The sequence below is a fragment of the Crocodylus porosus genome, unplaced genomic scaffold (genome assembly GCF_001723895.1).
Source record: "Crocodylus porosus isolate Cpor-Errol unplaced genomic scaffold, CroPor_comp1, whole genome shotgun sequence".
In the NCBI taxonomy this organism is placed as follows: domain Eukaryota; kingdom Metazoa; phylum Chordata; order Crocodylia; family Crocodylidae; genus Crocodylus; species Crocodylus porosus.
Window position 1 is genome coordinate 2,961,150 of NW_017728905.1, and position 19,203 is coordinate 2,980,352.

The 19,203-nt window shown below is 42.2% G+C and overlaps 1 protein-coding gene across 5 annotated transcripts in view; it reads left to right on the forward strand.

Moving 5' to 3' along the window:
• RFX2 (regulatory factor X2) overlaps positions 1 to 19,203 on the forward strand; it is a 93,644-nt gene that overhangs the window by 41,068 nt on the left and 33,373 nt on the right. For 2 of the 5 annotated variants that reach the window (XM_019557083.1, XM_019557085.1), the window contains exons 2-5: positions 4,335 to 4,447; positions 12,030 to 12,119; positions 12,833 to 12,912; positions 14,315 to 14,579. In XM_019557083.1, the coding sequence (XP_019412628.1) occupies positions 4,343 to 4,447; positions 12,030 to 12,119; positions 12,833 to 12,912; positions 14,315 to 14,579 (540 nt within the window). In that variant the 5' untranslated portion in view covers positions 4,335 to 4,342. The remainder of the gene's footprint in view (positions 1 to 4,334; positions 4,448 to 12,029; positions 12,120 to 12,832; positions 12,913 to 14,314; positions 14,580 to 19,203) is intronic. The other 3 variants (XM_019557086.1, XM_019557087.1, XM_019557084.1) reach the window with 2 other exon arrangements.

Here is a 19,203-nt window from a genome sequence, read left to right on the forward strand (position 1 = left end):
TCTGCCCATTTGCTGAGCTTGTCCAGGTCAGCCTGGATCACCCGCCTATCTTCTGGCGTGGATGCTTTGCCCCGAAGTTTGGTGTCATCGGCAAACTTGGCCAGTCCACTCCTGACTCCAATTTGGCATTGCTTAAAATAACCCAGTACTTTAAATTTAGCAAGCACCAAAGAGGCTTAACACCTTTAAAGTACCTTTATCTGGTGGACTGCGCAAATGTGAATTTCATAGACATAAGGGCTGGGAGGGCTCTTGCGAGATCATCGGGTCCAGCCCCCTGCCCAAGGGGCACGAAGTCAGGAGTAGGAATTAATGAATCATAGTTTCTTTTTTTTTTGTGAACTGGAGAGTGTTTGCTTTAATTCTCCTGGGAGTATACACTTTGCAGCTTTTTGAACACCGATTGCTCTATGGCTTCTGAGCGAGTCAGTACTGAGAGTCACTGACTTGCAGCTCCCAGCTCTAACTCGTGGCGCTTCACAGAAAGCCTGTTGCTCAGGTGTGGCAGGGAGGAATCAAGCTCCACTTTGGGGCCAACCCAGTGGAGGAGCTGCCTGCCTTCAGCTTCTCTCTCCTACCCCCCTGCCCCCCAGCTCTGGTGCTGTCTGGAGGAAAGGAGGGGGAATGGGGTGGGAACTGAGGGCTGGGATTTGCCCAGCCTGAGCTGAAGGGGGATACACCCTGAGCTGTATCAGCTCAGCCCTGATTGCATGCAGGGACTGATGGAAGTTAATGAAGATCCTCTGCTTTGGAATACCTTCATGTGATCCTTCATCAGATGAGGGTTCATTTGTCATGCCGGCCACTTTTAAGGTGCTCTGCAGCCATGCACATGTCTCGCAGCATGGCAGCAGAGCACTTTCAGGGGGCCGGTTGCCCTACAAATGTCACTTCTGTCCGCGCCCTCAGGCTCAGTGCGTTGTATAACTGGGGCTCCTGAGGGATGTCAAAAACCAGGTCGAGGAATGACAGCAGATTCCCTAAATGGCTGTATGAGAAGTTAGCCGCTAGGCTCCTACTGATATTAGTCTGGATGGTGCATCACAATCAACACTCTTCAGTGTTTAGCCAGGGGTGGGCAAAATGCGGCCTGCGGGCTGGATGCGGCCCGCCAGGCCATTCTGTCTGGCCTGCGGGGCCCCTAAAAATTTAGAAAATTAATATTTATCTGCCTTGGGCTGCCTGTCACGCAGCCCTCAATGGCTTGCCAAAACTCAATAAGCGGCCCTCCACCCAAAATAATTGGCTGCCCCGGGTTAGACTTAAGCAGCAGAGTGCGGGAGGTTTTCAATGGCACAGGTGTGGGTTTGGCATCCGGCTTCTATTTTCTCCCAGTGGAAATCAGCTGCCTAACTCCTGAAAATCTCCTTGTTAGCTGCACACCTCACTTGTCCCTTACAATATTTAGAGAGATAGCAGGAGCCGTACTTCTACCAAGTGGGAGTCCTGTTTGTGTGCCCAACTTGTCAGCAGCACAAGTCAGTTTGAGCAGAAAGCCTTAACAGATTTGCCTCTCATATTTGCAGGAGGCACAAAGCAGCTTTAATAGACGATTCAAGATATTTCTAAGACTAGAGTATCCTTGGAAAACAGACATTAATACAGATTTTTTCAAATACTGCTCTGGGGCTCCATGCTCATGCCTTGCCTCTTTCTCTCTGCAATGCCAGATTGTATCTGCTTGGTTTCCTCATTGTTGTGAACTTGTCTTGGGAATTGAGAATGCAGATTTGCTTTTTCCATCTCCGGTATCATCATCACTAACAGAGTCTGTATTTGTAAGAGATCTGTATGTGTTGCTCATGGTCCATGCATCTTTTTTTTTTGCTCTTCTTGGGCACCGAGGTCCAATGGGAAGTACACATATGTTGACAAAAGCAAGCAGAAGCGACTTGAGAGAGTTCCTCTTCTAACTAGAGTGGCACCGTGTTAAAACCACATTTGCAAAAAGAAAATATTTTTTCATATTAGACTTGCTGCATCAGTTTATGGCCTTGCCAAAGTTATGAAAATGTCTCTTGAGTATTATCTGTCTGAGAGATGATGAGTGGGTATGGAAGAAGCATCGTGCCATAGTTGATGTCCCGTATGAGGAAAAGGTGCCTTTCTGATCCTAGTGCATTTAAAATAAACGTTGTCATTTTCTGTATGACTTATTTTAATGTTCCACGTCAAGGGTATTTGGATCTTAATCTTAAGTTTCAGAGAGATGCGGGATTTTGATTAGTGCCATCAGTTTTACTTCTGAAGGACACAAAGTTGGAAGGAATACCAGTGTGCCAACCCTGCTTGGCAATTTGTTGGTATGGTGATGTCAAGTAATCCATGGTGGTATGGTGAAGTCAAGTACCATGTTCTGTGATCTTTTACAAAGACCCCTTTTACTGGCAATTCCTATTGAGAAGAGCATGTGCAAAAATCACATTGACCCCACTGGGACTTGAGCCCCAGTGCAGCAAAGTACGTAACACTCTGGGCCCTGGGCATATTTAGGGCACCAAAAGTTCAAGATGCTCTTTAATGAGCATATAATATCCTAAACCGAGCTCTAATCTAAATCGAATTGTTTGCAGTGAACCTGTTTCCACAGGTGGCTGATCTCGCTTGCATTCATATGACATTTCCAAAGCATGTTAAAATCTCTAATGAGAACTTACCCAGTTTTCTTGTTAGATAACCTAAACCCAACACTTTGAGTGGAGAGGTATAAAATCATACTAAATTGGGAACTAGAGTGTGGCAGGCATAAGTAACAAACAATTGCCCTTGCTTGGAGAAAGTTATGAGAATATGTATCCAAAAAGTGTCCTTTTTTCCCTGGAAGTTATGTTTATATGAGACTTATCAGCTTATCTCCTTCACCAAAGACCTTGTGCTGGCCCAGCTGTTTACTGGCAAATAACTGGGGTGGGCCAAACTGGAACAGGTGTGAGGCTATTTCTTAACTGTGCAGAGAGAATTATTGTTATTATTATTAGTCACATTGGGTCGAAGCAGCTGGAATCTTGGATAAAGAGGAATTTTTAGATACCCCGTCAAAAATACAGTCAGACAGTGATTTAAAGAAACAGATGCTGTCTTTATATAGTGGATTGTATGCAATCCTATTCTATGCAGAGTCTCAAGAAAAATGAAAGCTTTTTTTTTATGCCTTGAGGGCTGGAGAAACGAACAATGCTACGACGAGTAATGTGACTTATTTTGGGATTGTTTATTCTTGATCCTTCAGCTGAATTGTGATACCCACTCTTCCTTCTTTGTCAAGGAGAATCATAAAAGAGGAACATATTCACAAGCAGTTAGAGCTGACAGGGTAGAGAAGCCCATTTAGTTTTATTTGCCATAATTGTCCCAGGTCAGACCTTCTTGAGAAGTAGGGGGAAAATGTAAGAAAAACATAGATGTCATTTCCATTTTGCAGAGTTCTTTTTTTGTTCACTTAATCTTTTTTACCACTGCTTTTCCTTTTACGACAGCGTATGGAAAAACAAATAACATCCAGATTTCTCTCCAATTCCCCCCGCCCCCCCACATTATTTCTATTCTTGCAAATTTGTGGAAGTTCAAAAAGTTAGTTGCAAAAAAGAAATGGGGGGAGGACGGGGAGAAAGAAAAATGGAAATACTGGTTGTGTCCCCAGAAATTGTATATTTTATTACATTTAACGAGAGGGAGCCTTGACATTTCAAAATTTCTAAATCTTCGGTTTCCAAAGAAAATAGCTTTTTGTCCAAAGTTTCAGTTTAGAAACAAAAAATCTGCTGATCTGACTGTCTTCAAGGTGTCTCCTCTTACTGTGAACCTCAGCTTCTACCGGAGGACACGCGGCTTCATCATTCTGTGCCTGCATTTTGCAGCATGGCAAAGCTGTTTCAGATGCATTTTATCTGGGCATGTGGTCAAGTCTGGCTCTTGGCTTTTTGTCCAAACACCCTGAGATGGTTATACATGCTGAAGCTCATAGGGAAGAAACCATGGTTCTTGGTCATCTGTTCTCTTAGCCCTTAGCGACGAGCGACTACAGATTGGCTGTGACACATTAATTTCCTATGCCATTTTGTTATATTTAGAAGCACGTTTTCTGTTCCTTCCCTCTTTCTGTGGAACAGTTGTGCAACTTTTTTTCTCTTAATATAATACTGCAATAAAGTTGGAGCCAAGATTAAAAAGGATCCTCCAAGTAGGAAGGTAGCTACCTTCCTTCCTATAACTGCCCATAGACCCTCCACAGGGATTTTATTCCCTGGGCCTTGATGCCACAGACTCTCGTGCTTTTAGACCTATAAATGAGTGAAGCTGTTTTCTCTGTCTCATCTGTCCTGTGCTCTCTCTAGCAGTGAGCATGCAGAGCTCAGAGGGTGGATCAGATTCAGCGACTTCTGTGGCTCTGCGTACTTCTGCCTCGGCCCAAGCTCCAGTAGTGCAACCAGTGCCAGCATCTCAGCAGGTAATGTAACCACAGCTTGCACAGCTGTTGGGGCTGTCTCCATGGAAAAGCAACCTATTTTTAATGCTAGATTTGCTTTAATCTATAGGTCGGAAGGGTTTTCTTTTAAAATCGGTTTGAGGCATTTATTCGCATTGAGATATCCGTGATAGTCTCTATGGATGTTGCACTGATAATTGCCATAGAAATGTTTGCAGTTAAAAAACAAAAAACAAAAGCCCAACAACTTGAACACGGGATATGGATTTTAAATTATCCTTGTTGCCAAGAAAACCTTTTTACAAGAGTTTGGTGTTTGATTTATTGTAGTATCATGATGTCATTACTGGATGTGTCAATAAAGGCAATGACAAATCAAATGGCACCACATCCTTTATGGTGCATCTCTTAAAGCTGAATGATAACAAAATCAGTGAAACTGGGGAACATTTAGGGGAGAAGAGGGACAAAATGCTTAGCAGTTTTGAGTTTTTTTAAGGGAGAAGTTTGTGGTGGTTTTCTCTTTCCTTTTCTTTTTTTTAAATCTTGCCATGCTAACACATTGAGATAAAAAAATAAAACATATTTAAAACCTTTTTGACAGTAGAAAAGTGAGGCTGTCATTTTATTTTTTAGAATAGATAGCTTTAATTCAAAAAATGGAAGTGAAATGAGAATTGAGGTTCATTTTATGCCATTTACAGTAATATCAGAAAAGTTTTGTAACCTATGAGGAAGTTGCGGGGCTGGGGTTTAGGTAGTAGCATCTTGGACTAGAGAGGACAACACAGTTAGTGGGAGTCGCATGCCATTTGAGGTTGGAGAAGGGAATTGCTATCAGCAATTTCTTTCCTAGAATAGTATCATTTCTGGAAGGTAGGCACCCAGGTAATAAGATTCTTTGTATAGCTGTCTACTTTGTCATATTTTTCCAGTTTCCATGCTCTTAGTTTCATTGCATGGTTTTTCATTCTGTGTGTGGAACTTGCTGATCAATACTGCAAAATGTTTCCATGATTTCATTGTTGAGATTAATATTTTTGACCGTAACAATCCAAGATTGGCTGGGGAAGCGATGCACATTGGAACAAATAGCCAAGTAAAACTGTGTAGGTGACAGAAGATTGTGGATCTCGGAATGGAGATGCAGAAAAGGGACATCCAGAGTTTCTTCGGGGCTACAAGTTTGCAAATAGAAAATGCTGCAAGTCGACAGCTGGTTGCATGATTCGTTTTGAAGCTGAACATTCTCATTTTGTAGATTGTTGGGAGATGGGACAATACAATCAGGATGGCCAACATCTTCCAGGCTTGGGGGAAATGAGCTTTCATCTTTGGAGGCTAGTTTGAACATCCCAGAAAGCAATGAATTATGAACCCACGCAGCACTGTACCTAGACTCCTGGCAGCCCTGGGAGAACTTTTAGTATCAGGCCCCCCTTCACCAGAGATAAGGATAATAATAATTGGACAATGGGGAAAAAAATTACCGTTTTTGGTAATTACCATTTTTGGTCCCCCTTTCTGGGCGACCATCTGGTTCACCCATGCCTGTGTCCGGCCCTGAACCCAAGCTCCATTGTGGCAAAGGATGTGAAGACAAGAAATGTTTCGATTAGTTGTGCTAAGAGTCTGCGTCATGAGCAGGAGGAAATGGAAAGTCTCATTAGTTAGATAATCAATATAACAGCCATTGCTGAGACTTGGCTGGCCAATTTGCGTGGTTGGGATGCTCAAATTGGTAACTGCAATCTGTTTAGGAAGAAAAGAAGGGGAAAAATGAGTGTGAGATGACTCTAGGTGTGTAATATACCATCATCTGTTATTAGTAACTTTAGAACTACAGGTTCTTTACTACCCATGCATCGGTATACCAACTAACAAAGGCCAGTATGGGGACGTGGTAGAGGCCACTATAGATCACAGAACAAAACAAGGATGAGTTACTCTTTAAACACTTATCTGTAATATGCGGAAAGAAAAAAAAATATATGTATATTGTTGGGAACTCCAGTTTGGAAGACTCACAGCACAGATCTTGTGTAGCCAGTCATAAAATATCATTAGAATTTCTGAATATTATAAGTTGCCGCTCATGATTTTTTAACAGAAACAGTATTGTACCCGACACCTGGTAATTTTATGTGTAACCTCATTCTGACTGATAAAGATGAATTAATTGCTGGGTTAACAGTTGGTGGTTGCCTAGGGACCAGTAATCGTGACCTGATTATATTCAGTAAAGGCAGACAAAGGATAGCCCAACCAATAATATATACAATTTGATGCTTCAAAAGGTCTAATTTTCCGAGGCAGAGAAGAATGATCAGCAAGATGGATAGGGAGATAAAATCCAGACAGCAAAGTGCAACTGAGAAGTAGGAGCTCTTTTTAAAGAGTACTTATTCAGTGGCCAAACAGCCATAATGCCACAATCAAAAAACAGGATGACCTTGAATGAAAGTCCATCCAGATTCAATGGTAGAGCAATGGGCAGAATTAAAAAACAAACAGACTCCATAATGTAAAACAAATAGAAAAAGGGGAAACGGAAAACAATCAGTACAATGTAGAATTTACAGAGCATAGAAAATTGATAAGGGATGAGGAGGAGCAGTAGGATACTTCCCAGTCAGTAAATATAAGGAAGATTTTAAATTACATCTGCTGAGGAAAAACGCTTTTGAATCTCCTGACTTGGATAATTTGTCCCCAAGAATCCTAAAAGAGATGGCTGTGGAGATCACTGGCCTCTTGTTAAAGTTTTCTGGCAGTCCAAGATCCGTTCAGAAACTGGAAAGTGTGCCAATGTTGTGCTAATATTTGAAATAAAATAGTGGATGACTCTGGTAACTATAGGTCAATTATAGTTTCAGAGAAATGAAATGGATATATATGGTTGATGAACACAATTAGAAGGGTCTGCTTTATCTGCATACAATATTTGACACAGGCCCACAAAGCATTCAGATTAAAAATTGGCACTATATAGTGTCTGTAAAATTCAGGTTAAATGAATTAAGAGCTGTAGGTCTGAGAGATTTCAATACTGTCAGTGTGGAATCATTAAGTGAGGGTATTATTAGTAGGTATTTGATGCAAGGCCCAGTGTTAAACAACTTTTTCATCAATGATCTGAGAGTAAATGTAAAATTGCTGCCAATAAACTTTGCACAAAATTAAGCAGAGAAATGAGTCATGGGAGGGTAGGGCAGTCAGACAGAGTGATCTGGATCATTTGACAAGCTGGGACCTCTCAAGTGAAATATGCTTTAAATGCAGCCAAATGCAAAGCTATATTCCTAATCCCTAGATTTGCAAAGTCAAAATACAGAGCGAGTGGTGAGGTGATGCGGGGTATCCTGGCAAGCACTGCCTCTGACCAGAACTTAAGGTTTGATATGGAGAGATGGTTTAACACAACCTTCAAACTAACACGAAGAACTAATCCAATCCTTTAATATATGCACATAAAATGGAGTAGGAAGGTAAATGTCTATGGAGACTAGAGAGCTGCATACAGTGTTTATGCCCCTGTGTTTTAAAAAATGGTATTTGAAAAACATTGTAGAGGATTTGGAAAGATCCACAATATTAAATTGAGGACCCCAGACACTATTTTGCAGAGAGAGACGAAGAAGTTCCTTTTGCTTAGCTTATCAAAAGATTTGAGAGGTGATATTATCATAACCATTATTGATTATTATACTATATTATACAAATCGTATAATAATAACAGTAGTAATAATAATAACAATAATGATGGTGATAATATTCTAGTATAGAAGTACCTAGAGAAGGAGAAAATACTAGATCCTATAGGGCACTTTAAAATAACAGGGAAAGATGTGCCAAGAAACCGTGACTGAAAGTCAAATCAAATTAGAAATAAGCCACTAAATTTTAAGAGCGAAGGTAGAAAACCAGGATGAACCATGAAGGGAAGTGGTAGATTCCCCATCTCGTGATGTCTCCAAGTCACAACAAGATACCTCTGGGAATTTAATTCCCGTTCAGGACTCTTCAAATCAGACTAATTTAGAAACGATCTATATTCACACAAAGTACGTTGAAGGCCAGCCTGTAATGTATGCCTTTGAAACGTATGAGTCTTTCGTCTTTCCATTGTTCTTAACTTTCTTATCAAGTTCTTTTGTGTTAACATCACTTTTAATGTAGTACATAATCACAGTTTCAAGAAATAATTGAAGCAAGTTGCCCTTGGCCTTTTCCTCTAGACAGACTTCAATCCTGCAAGCACACTACAGTCCCGCTATAAGATTCTGCATGTGAAGAATTAAAGAAAAATAATTAAAGGAGGAGTAGAATAATCCACTTTGGTATTGTTCCAACATAGGAAGTTGTTGTTAATGATGTTCCTGCACCCACCTCAAAAATGCAGTTCAGCTTAATTTTATTGGCTCCCTTGCTGAAAAAGAACCTCAAAATATTGCACAGAGGGTGCAGAAAGGAAAGAAAAGTGTGACAAAAAGATTTGTTCTATTTGCTCAGATGATGAAAACATAATGGAAAGGTGAGGAAATATCTAGTGCAGTCAGTCATCCTTAACTTCTGGCAGATGAGTGAATCTTATTCATGAAGAAGTCAGACCTAATATGATCCTAAAGGGCACTGTGGGAGTTTAGCAACAATCCCATAAACGTTATCAGTCTTCTGAAAAATGATAGCTTCTTCTGCCTGTTCTGTGATGCTTGCTGCAGACAGAAGGAAAAATCCCACCTTTGAAGTAAACAGAAAAACTCCCATTGAGTCACTCTCAGTAATAGGAAGCCTCCCAGGCAAACTACTGTATGTTCCCACAACTTGTACTCAAAGAGAAGTTATAACACAGTCCAGTAGGGAGATGGTGGGTAAGTCCCAGGCAGTGCAGATGGACAAATCTCAGATGTCTTTCCTATTGAAAGCTCTCAAAGTGTTTTTTAAAGTTAAATAAAGACCATTACCCCCAGTTTAGAGATGGATTGGTAAACTGAGGCAGAATGAAGTGACTTGACTAAGGCCACCCACAAGAGGCTGGATGAGAATTTGTATCCCCTAATGCTTAGGCACATTGGCTCGGTGTCAGGGTGAATTTGCCCTGGTGTCTACCTTTATCCAAACTGTTTCCAAGCTTCTACAAATCAATGCTGGTTTGTGTTTTCTGGTTTGTGTTATGCAAGTGGATAGTGCAGATGCTCATAACAGTCTTTACTGGCCTTTAAATCCAGTAAACTCATACATTGGACAAATGATGAATTCTACAAAGTGACATTAGTGCTAAACCATTGAAGAAGGCTTCAGAGGGCCTGGATACATTGCAGATTGATGATACTGCTATTTGACTCTGTGTAGCACAGATGAATGTGATTGGAGCCTCTGTGGCAGCTTGGCTTGATTTAACTAATGACAAAGAGGTGGTTATACACAGTGGTCTTAATAAAAAAGATGAAAACATCATAGAAGTTTTATGGGGTGTTCCTTCACTGAGTTTGATTTGAAAGGGCTGGACTATTTGTTTGATGTTTGGAAAAGCTGGATTAATCCCAGGAGTTCCTTTTCACTCTTACTCGTCTCTGCGCCTCCCACTTCCAGTGGAAGCAGAAATGGGAACCTGAATCTTGATGAGAAAATCCTGTAGGAGTTTTCTGCATGCCAATTTGGCAGACTTGAATTGTTCAGGTACCTTTAGCACTCCTGGGAGTCTCCCTGAGCTGCGCTCCAACTTGGAAATTTGGGGGCGGTTGGCTGGTTTGCTGACTATAAAAATAATACAATATCCTGTGTATGACCTTAAAAAAGAATGCACACCATAAAGCTTCTGGAAAAACTATAAAGGTTCCCAAGGTATAATCTAGTGTGAGTTTATCTGCTTTCCAAATTAGCCTTGCTGACCATTAGCTATGCTAACCTTTTTCCTTGAACATGGAGAACATACTTTATTATGTTAGACTTGCAAGATGGGGTCTCATGTGAGCAATGCTTTTGAAGTCCAATATTTTGTGTGAATAAGCATGGATTAGATCCTGATTCAGCAAAGCTCTTCAATATGGTCCTACTCTCATTGATTTCAATGGACCTACTTAAATATAAGTGCATCAGGGTTTTGTCATCGTAAGGGCACCTATACACGTACATTGAGGCTGCTTTGATTAATTTGATTAATCAATTAATCGAGTCTGCTGGAGCACGGTAATTGCCACAGTCCAGCAGACTCCAGCATCATGTGTATCAGCGTCCCCACACTGAAAAATGGCAGTGGGGACACTTTAACCAAAGCTCGTTCAAGCTTTAGTTAAAGCACCCCCCTCCTCCCCAGGGATGCTGACACATGTGAAGCTCTTGGCGCTTTAATTAGAACGGCTCTCAGAGCTGTTATGATTAAAGCATCCCCCACAACCTGCCTCCTGGAGCCTGTGTGTAAATCCCCTAATAACCAATTGTATGGCTTTATAATATTACCTATCCCCTTGATATCTGTGTACCCCCTGTGTAATATCCACAGTAAAAGTAAAGACCCCAGTGCATTTAGTGGAGTTTACAACCCATGGGCTTTTACTGTGGATATTACACAGGGGGTGCACAGATATCAAGGGGATAGGTAATACTATAAAGCCATACAGTTGGTTATGGCTAGTACAATTGGTTCATTTCTAGTAGACTTGTCTAGTTCCTGTTCCAGGATTCTTTCTCCCAGCAGTTTTTCTAACGTATCCAGTGCACTGGTAGTCTTCAAAGCATTAATAACTTTCTTTTAGAGACTTTTGCACTGCCTAAAAGCTGTAATTATTTTTTTCCTGATACTTGGCCTAAATGTGCATTTCGCATGTTCGTTTCACTATACGTCGTTACGCTCCCATGTGCCACTCTCAATAATTCCATTGTATCCTTGGTGTTCTCACCATTCACATACTTTGGAGCATGCAAACGTGTACAAGACACTTCATGGATCAAATAAGACATGGGCCTCTGCCTCAAGCTTAAAACAATGTCAGACATAACGCAAAGAGGTGGATGAGTAGCAAAACGATAGGGGCGGGCAGGGCTTCCAGGAGTGAGATTACACAGCTGAATGGAGATACAAGAATGTCTTGGCTGTATTACTGGTAGTGATCATGACAGAAGTGGCTCCTGCAGAAAGGTTAGTGACCTGTTATAGCAGCATTGGAAAACATTTTCCTGGCAGGAGAACATGTAGAGCTGGGAGGGCAGACTATTCCAGTTGACTTGTGGTTTGACCTTTTTTTTTTTAACACCTGTCTCTTAAAACCAGCTCATTTCTATTATTCCTTGGATGACTGATTGAAGAGGGGCCCATGTCATAAAACTTGAATCCAGATTTCAGGTTTTGCTTTGTTTAGTGTGGGGTTTGTGGCTATGTCCCAATTTCACTGTAATTTTAAATTAGATGGGCTGTTGAGGGAAGCATTAGGACAGGGAATGGACATGGGTCAATATAAAACCTAGTGTGGGACTGTTGCCTCTTCAAGATTTGAAGCCAGTTCCCTAGGAGGCATGGCAGGAGGTGGGCTAGCTGGAATGATGTGCACTGGGTTTAAGGGTAAGACTGAACCTAACTGGACGTTTCTGTATTTTATTCTTTCAGAGGGTTTTGGTTCAAGCAACAGGCTCTGCTCCCAAAGGAGCACAGATGCAGCAAATCTCCATTCCCAGAGTTCAGCAGGTGCCACAGCAGGTAAGGTCAATGCAGTGGAGAAGTAATGGCTATTGCCATGGAATAATCAGTGAGTAAATAGGATCTACCCCCCCCTTCCTAACCTCCATGTCCCATGGGTGTCTCTTGAAACTATATACAGCATCTATTTGCTAAAATCTATATATTTAATTAGTTGTATATGATTGGGAAACTTGAGATGACAAGGAGAGCAATTTCCTTGATCCCTGCATCCGATTGTTCCTTGCTTTGGACTGGTGACAAAGGAGACTCTCACAGTTAACGATTAAAATGAAACCTCTCTTTAGCACCCTTCTCCCATGCCTGTCTAACATTAAAGATTTGGGAGGCATGTTTATTTTTTAAAATTGCTGGACTGTTTCTAAAAAAAAATTGCTCTTCTGTCAAGATTTACTTTCAGGGCTAAACTTATTTTATGAAAAAGGTGCTAAATTGTGCAAATGCAGTGGGTGCACCGTACATGGGTCTGCAAGTGGAGAACCAGGCACGATGATGGCACAGCCATTGCCTAGTTTGTGTATGACCTAGAATTTTGGGGTTTCTAAAAATAATCAAATGTCAAGGTAAAATTGTTGATTCTTGAATAGTTTTGGCCACCACTTTAAGTGCTATCGGTGTATATGTATACATATATTATGTGTATGTGTGTAGCTCTGCCATTGCTTTTTAAAAACAATTCCTCTATAAACCTGGCATTTTGCTGTTTGTTTCAGGTGCAAACTGTGCAGCACGTGTACCCAGCTCAGGTCCAGTATGTGGAGGGAGGAGAGGCTGTCTACACCAATGGGACCATGTAAGAACCTCCTCTCATTCATTACAGAAAGTCCCTCTGGTAGAAGTGAAAGTCCATTTTGCTTTCTCCAAGAGAGAATCAAAGCCCACACAGTTGGGGAGATGCACACAAAGTCTTAACTCTCCATTTCATGTACTCATGTGGGGCTGTGTATGCTGTCAGTCCTTGTATTCTCCTCTGTAAGTATACTATTCTGTCCAATGCTGCTCTTGGAAATGGGCCCCATAAAAGCCAGGTAGAGGAGAGAGAGAGATATCAGGACAAAGGTATTGGCTGGGATGTGAAATACTCAGGTTCAAGTCCATGACTTGCTTGGTTTGAAATGTTCTGGGATGAAAATTTGCCCGGTGCAGAATTGAACCAAACTTCAGAATATCCTTAAGTTGCTGCAAGAAGGAGGTTCCTTCTCTTGTTGACTCTCCTAAGGCTGGATCCTCTGGTCTGGCCACTAGATACTTGACCAATAGCTGACACTCTTCATTACAACTGGTCTAAAAATTCCCAATGTATCACAAGAAATTTATAAAGCACTTCCCTTTCCTATGAGACTTAATTTCTGGTTCTTTAACTAAATGTCAAAAAATGTAAACAGTTCTATTGATTTAAAGTCCATTTTATTTAGTGGGAGGTAGGGAGGGGAGAGCAGGGAAATGTTTCGATGTAAAAAAAATTAACCAGCTCTGTTTACTGTGTACTTCTTAAGTCCTTCTTGTACTTAAGACTTGGACTTCCTAAGTTTTGGCAAAAGTTCAAATGACTTATGCTTTTAAGCTGTGTTTTCAATGGGCACTTCCAAGCCTCAAGCCTGGTCTACAATTAGAAACTTTTGCCATCCAGGCTGTGGCTTTTGTAATGAGACTTCTGTAGCAGCAAAAGCTTTTGTGGAGATAGTTGTACCAGTAAGGAAGTGCTTTAACTGGTATAGCTTATTTAATTCAAGGTGTTGCTATAAACTAAATGGGCAAAAGAGCAGGATTTACAGAAGGAGGGTATTTCCGTGTAGTTAAATAGACTTTATCTAGTAAGCAAAAATTCAGCTCAATTAAAAGTATAAATGGGGCATAGGTGCCTTAGGTTTTATGGTACAGGCCAGGCTGAGATGGCCCTTCCCAGACCCTGTGCATTATTATAGTGCATGTCCTAACATTGCACGTCTAAGGCCAAATGCTCTGGGGCTGTGGCTTGGGGCCTACTTCAGGGTTGCCACGGGTGAGATTAGTGTTGTCAAAATTGACTTTTACATTGAAGCTACATTTCAATGCAGCAAATCCCAGCCACAGTACAGCCAAGGCTCTTTTAAAATTTAGTACAGATTGCAGAACCTATTGTAAGTGAGATTAGGCAACTAAGCCCACCTCGCCTGCGTGTGCTTCACATCCTAACCCTATTGTTTCTTTGACAGACGAGCTGCCTACTCCTACAACACTGAAGCTCAGATTTACGCCCCCAGCAGTGCAGCTTCCTATTTCGAACCACAGGGAGGTGGAGCTCAGGTGACTACAGAGGCATCCTCTCCTACAGCCATTCCCTCTCACAGCATGGTGGGCATCACCATGGACATTGGGGGAAGTCAGATCCTCTCCAGCTCAGGAGCCTATCTCATTCATGGGGGGATGGAAAACACTAGACATTCTCTGTCACATACTTCACGTTCCTCTCCAGCAACGGTATGTAGCCCTGCAGGTGTTGCCACTACAGAGCCAGGAATTATTCTAAGGGAACAGAAAAGACTTCAGAAAAATAAGACATCAGATCACTAGCTCTGTGTTTGTGTTTATTTAGAAATGTAATGTGAAGGAGAGTGATGGAAGACATGATAGTGCGGTACTGGACAAGCATGTTATCAGTAGGAGTTTGGGATTTCTCATCACTTACGAACACAGCTGGGCGAAGTGTGGGGGTTTGGCAAAAAACAGTCCTGCCTAAAAAATACAAAAAGTCAATTTTGTCTTCCCTTTTTAAAATGGAATCTTTTATTTCAAAATATCTTTTTTTTTAAATTTGAATTAATGTAATAAAAAGGGATTATATCAGAAACTGAAATGTTTCAGTTCATCCCAAATGAATGTTCAGTTCTCCCAGGTAGCGTCAAAAAAAAGACTATTCACACACCTCTGCTTAGGAGTGTGTTAAATAGCTTGTTCTGAATGCTCACTGAAAAGCATTCGTGGTTCCCTATGGCATTGTGTATTTTTTTTATATGCCACATGTTGCATAACATTTATTTTAGCATTTTAAAATATTTTTTGGCATTATTTTTTTTTTTTGTTCTTCTGTCTGTAGATTCAAATACTTAGTTACCATGAGCACAGCTCTACAAGGATAAAAAATATTTATAAATGAGCTAAAATAGCTTACCTGTGGCTATATGTGTCAGGGCTGTTATGTAAGGACCTTCCAGGCCTAGAAATGCATGTTATCAGAAGTTCATTGGAGCTGGTGTTCTGGTGGGATGGGGATCATCTTCTCTTTTTCCAAGTGGATGCATGTAGAAATATGGAGGCATAATCACAGCCATACATGGCCAGACTTCCCAGTGTGGACAGCACTTGGGAGGGGAAAAAGTGGGAGCTGCTGATTCCTGAATATTTCTGAAAATCTGCCCAACACAATTCTCATTTCTAGCCCTGCAAATTTATGAAATGAGACTTTGAAGATCTTGCATTTTCATACCTAAAAGAGCTGTCACTAATCCAGGATTGAATTTTGCTTGATTTAGGATTTTGGCAGGGGCAACTTTTTGCATGCGTGTAGGAAAAATGTGTCTTGCTTTCAGAGACGGAAGAAAAAAGTTTCTTTGAGGAAGGTTAGTTTGTGGGGGAGAATGTATTTTTGGAAGCGTGAGAGTAGGCTGCAGCTGGGAGCGGAGAGCTCCGCAGAGGTTTGAATGCTGTGACAAGTTTGAACGGGGGGAGCTAGGAGAAGGATCCAAAACGGGAGTGCCCTGGTCACACTGATGGGTGAGAAAAATAATGATGGTTTGCAATATTTTGTATAGACTGCAGGGAACAGCAGGGCGGTGAAAAGGCCAGAGTAGGTGAAGTTGCTATAATGGAAGCTGGGTATAATGGGGACATCAGAGGTTTGGCTAGGGCGCTGGAAAGCAAAGCGTAGCTTATACAAATATCCAGGCAAGGGGGGATTTGCATACAGCTTGGGTGTGTGGGGCAAAGATGGCGAGAGTCCAAGCATGCAGACGGAAGTTACTGAGGATGCTCACTTTGGTGCGCCGTCATCTGAACCCTTCAGATTTTCACAGGATCGGGCTCTTTTAAAGCACTCTGCAGCTATGCACTTATGTTTAGTTATGGCAGTAGAGAGCTTTCAGGGGCCAGATCAGGTGAAAATTGTCACTTCTGCCTGTGCCTCAAATGTTTCCCGTATTGCAGCCTCAACCAGCAGGACAGGTGGTCATATTACTGGCAGTGACAGGGAATGTGGCAGTGGAGAGGGCTGGGGAGGGAAGCTGACACTAAGACATTCGTGGGGAGAGGTAGGACTATCCTCAGATGACAGAGCTGTGGTCAAAAGCTGGTACTCCAAAACTAGCGGCAGCATAAGAAATGCTGCAGCTTTTTATCACAGGAGGCTTGGCCTGTAAAGAGTCTGGCAAAGGATGTAAAGGCTTGGTAACGATTTGTTTGAACTGAGGAACAAGCACATGTTTAAATATTCTCCCAACATCTCAGCAGGGCTGCAGTTATGGCTGGACTAGGGGCTGCTCTTGGTTTATAGGTAGCAGCTCTAGCGGACTGCTTAAACCGTAAGTCATATCAGCTAAGTACAGACACTCAAAAAACCCCTGGGAAAAGCGCTCTATTGCGCTTTACTTTAAAGCACTATAAGTTAGAGCATGAGCAAACTGAACAGTTGTTTGCTGTTTGTTGGAGCAGGGTTGGAGGGTGGGATCTTGGAGCCTGCCTACATTGGCCACTGGTGGCATTGATGTGCCCCTCTTTTCCCCATCCCCCACCCCAGGCCTTCCCCTGCAGCCCCCCTGGCCAGGCAGCTGCATGCCACAGGGTCAGGGCATCTGTGGGGAGAAAAAACCTCTTTCCCCTTCCTCCCCCCAGCTGCAGCTCACAGCTGGCTAGAGGGAGGAGGTGGGGCTGGGAGCAGAGGGGATGGAGCTGGGTGGGTACTTGGGCACAGCGAACAAGCTCTGCCTGAGGCTACAGTGCAGCCCTGCGCTACATCCTCTGGGATGGCTGCGATAACGCTCTGTTAACCCTCAATGAGATCCGGCACAGACATTCAATAAAGCGCTCTAAGAGAATGCACTTTAGTCTCGTATCTCAGCCATCGAGCACAATTAATTTAGAGCACAATCTGCCATTTTTGAAGTGCCATAAGAGCTGTGAATGTCTGTTCAGTTATGGCTTTAGGGTGCTTTCTGGGCACTTAAAGTGCAATAGGTGCAATGGCTGTACCTAGCCATCATGCCTTGTACCTAGATGCATGTATGTATCTGTATCAATAAATCTCAACTTCAAGCTCAGAAATGCAAAGTCTGTCTTATGATTTCATCTGAATAACTATTCAGAACCTTTGTCATCTTTCCATCCACTCCAAATCCAGTTAATCAATGTGATGGTAGCTCTTTTGGTATAATCCCCACACTGTCACCCTCTTTAGCAGTTAGTGACTAGCAGTTAATAGAAACTTGTCATCACCTTGTACATCTGGACTATGATATGACCTGGCAAACCCTTAAGTGATGCATGTCTTTGGCTTGCCATGTGCCCTGGAGCATATTCAAGAGATCTAGTACTTCTCTTTACTCAGACTAAACCTGGAACAGAGATGGTGTGAAAGTTATAGTAACTTTAACGAGCTCTGCTGAACTACGCCACATCTGGCCACATGAGTTTTATGCCGGCCAAAAGCACTGAAATCCCCAAGTACCAGAGACTTGGTGCATCTTCCTGTATGGTGTGCTGTTGCCAGTATCATCAGAAGTGTAATTCTCTGGTGACTATTTTTGCAGCTTTAGGATGTTGGCAGATGTACAACATAAAAACCCAAACTCTAGGAATGTGTGTATATGTGTTATTGGTGTTTTCAGCTTCTTTGTTACTGTGTTATGGGAGTGTGCACACCAGGAAGATACTCTCATTGTTTCTCTCTGTCCTGATCAGGAGAAGAAAGTGGTGTTGCTCTCTGATACTTTTATTCATTTCTTCAAGGCTGCCTCAGCAAACGGTTGATGAGTTTTGGTTCCTCATGGTTATTTCACAGGAGGTTCCTTAGAAACCAATGAAGCAGACTTAGTCCTTGAGACTAGTCCTTATTTTGAGCTAGATAGTGTAATGCTAAATCAATGGGTGCTACAGCCTGTGTGATCTGTTCTGTATGTCATGTCTTATGATTTAATGAGCAGAAACCAAGGAATTAATGCTGGAGAGGTTTGTGTAGGAGGCTGGGTACTTGTCTTTATTCAGATACTGTGCAAGCCACATCCTTGATTACTGAATGCAACTTCAAAAACTCTCAATCCATTCCACTCCCTTTGGTGTGTGGCGGGTCCTGACTTTGAAGCTAGTTGCTTTGATTCTCCCTTTATCTTATGACTACCTTCCTGAGAGTTGCATTGCAAACTGGACTGCAAGGAGTTGGCTAACAAACAAAGGAGACCAGAGGAAGGCTGCCCTCATTTTGGATAGCAAAGTGCAAAGCCCCAAACAGAGCACCGTGCCCCCCAGGTGCTGGCTGTTGGCTAACATGGTAATGTTCACACCTGCCGATCTATGCTGTTGATGCCCCGTGTGTGTGCTTCTGCTGAACTGTTTCTCTCCCATACGGCTGCAGCTTGTGAGCCATCTGGACCAAGTCACATTCAGGAAGAAGAATAATTAATGTCTCTGCTTACTTACATTATGAGTCATTAGTTATCAAGATGCTATGTGCCTTTTTGTCCTGTCGCTTGGTTTGGGCCATGATTTGCCTTGGCCTTTTCGCTGATGTGTGTATTTACTGGAGATGAATAGCAGGGCTTGATACCTGCCCAAGCCCTAAGCTTGGACTTTTTGGTTAGTTTTCTGCACTTGCAAACAGCCGGCGTTCTCTGACACTCACTGTCCAGGGATCTGTATTCCCATAGGAGTCAGATCAGTAGCTCTGAGAGCCCTCTGTACGCATGTTAGTATTGGGCGAATGGATTATTTCCCCCCTGTCCTCAAACTGCGTCCTGTAACGTTTCTGTCCACAGCTTCTCTTCTCTCAGAGTAAACCTCTCCCAGGTTTGAGAGGAGCTTTTACGTGACTGACTCCACTGAACAGCATAGATAGGTA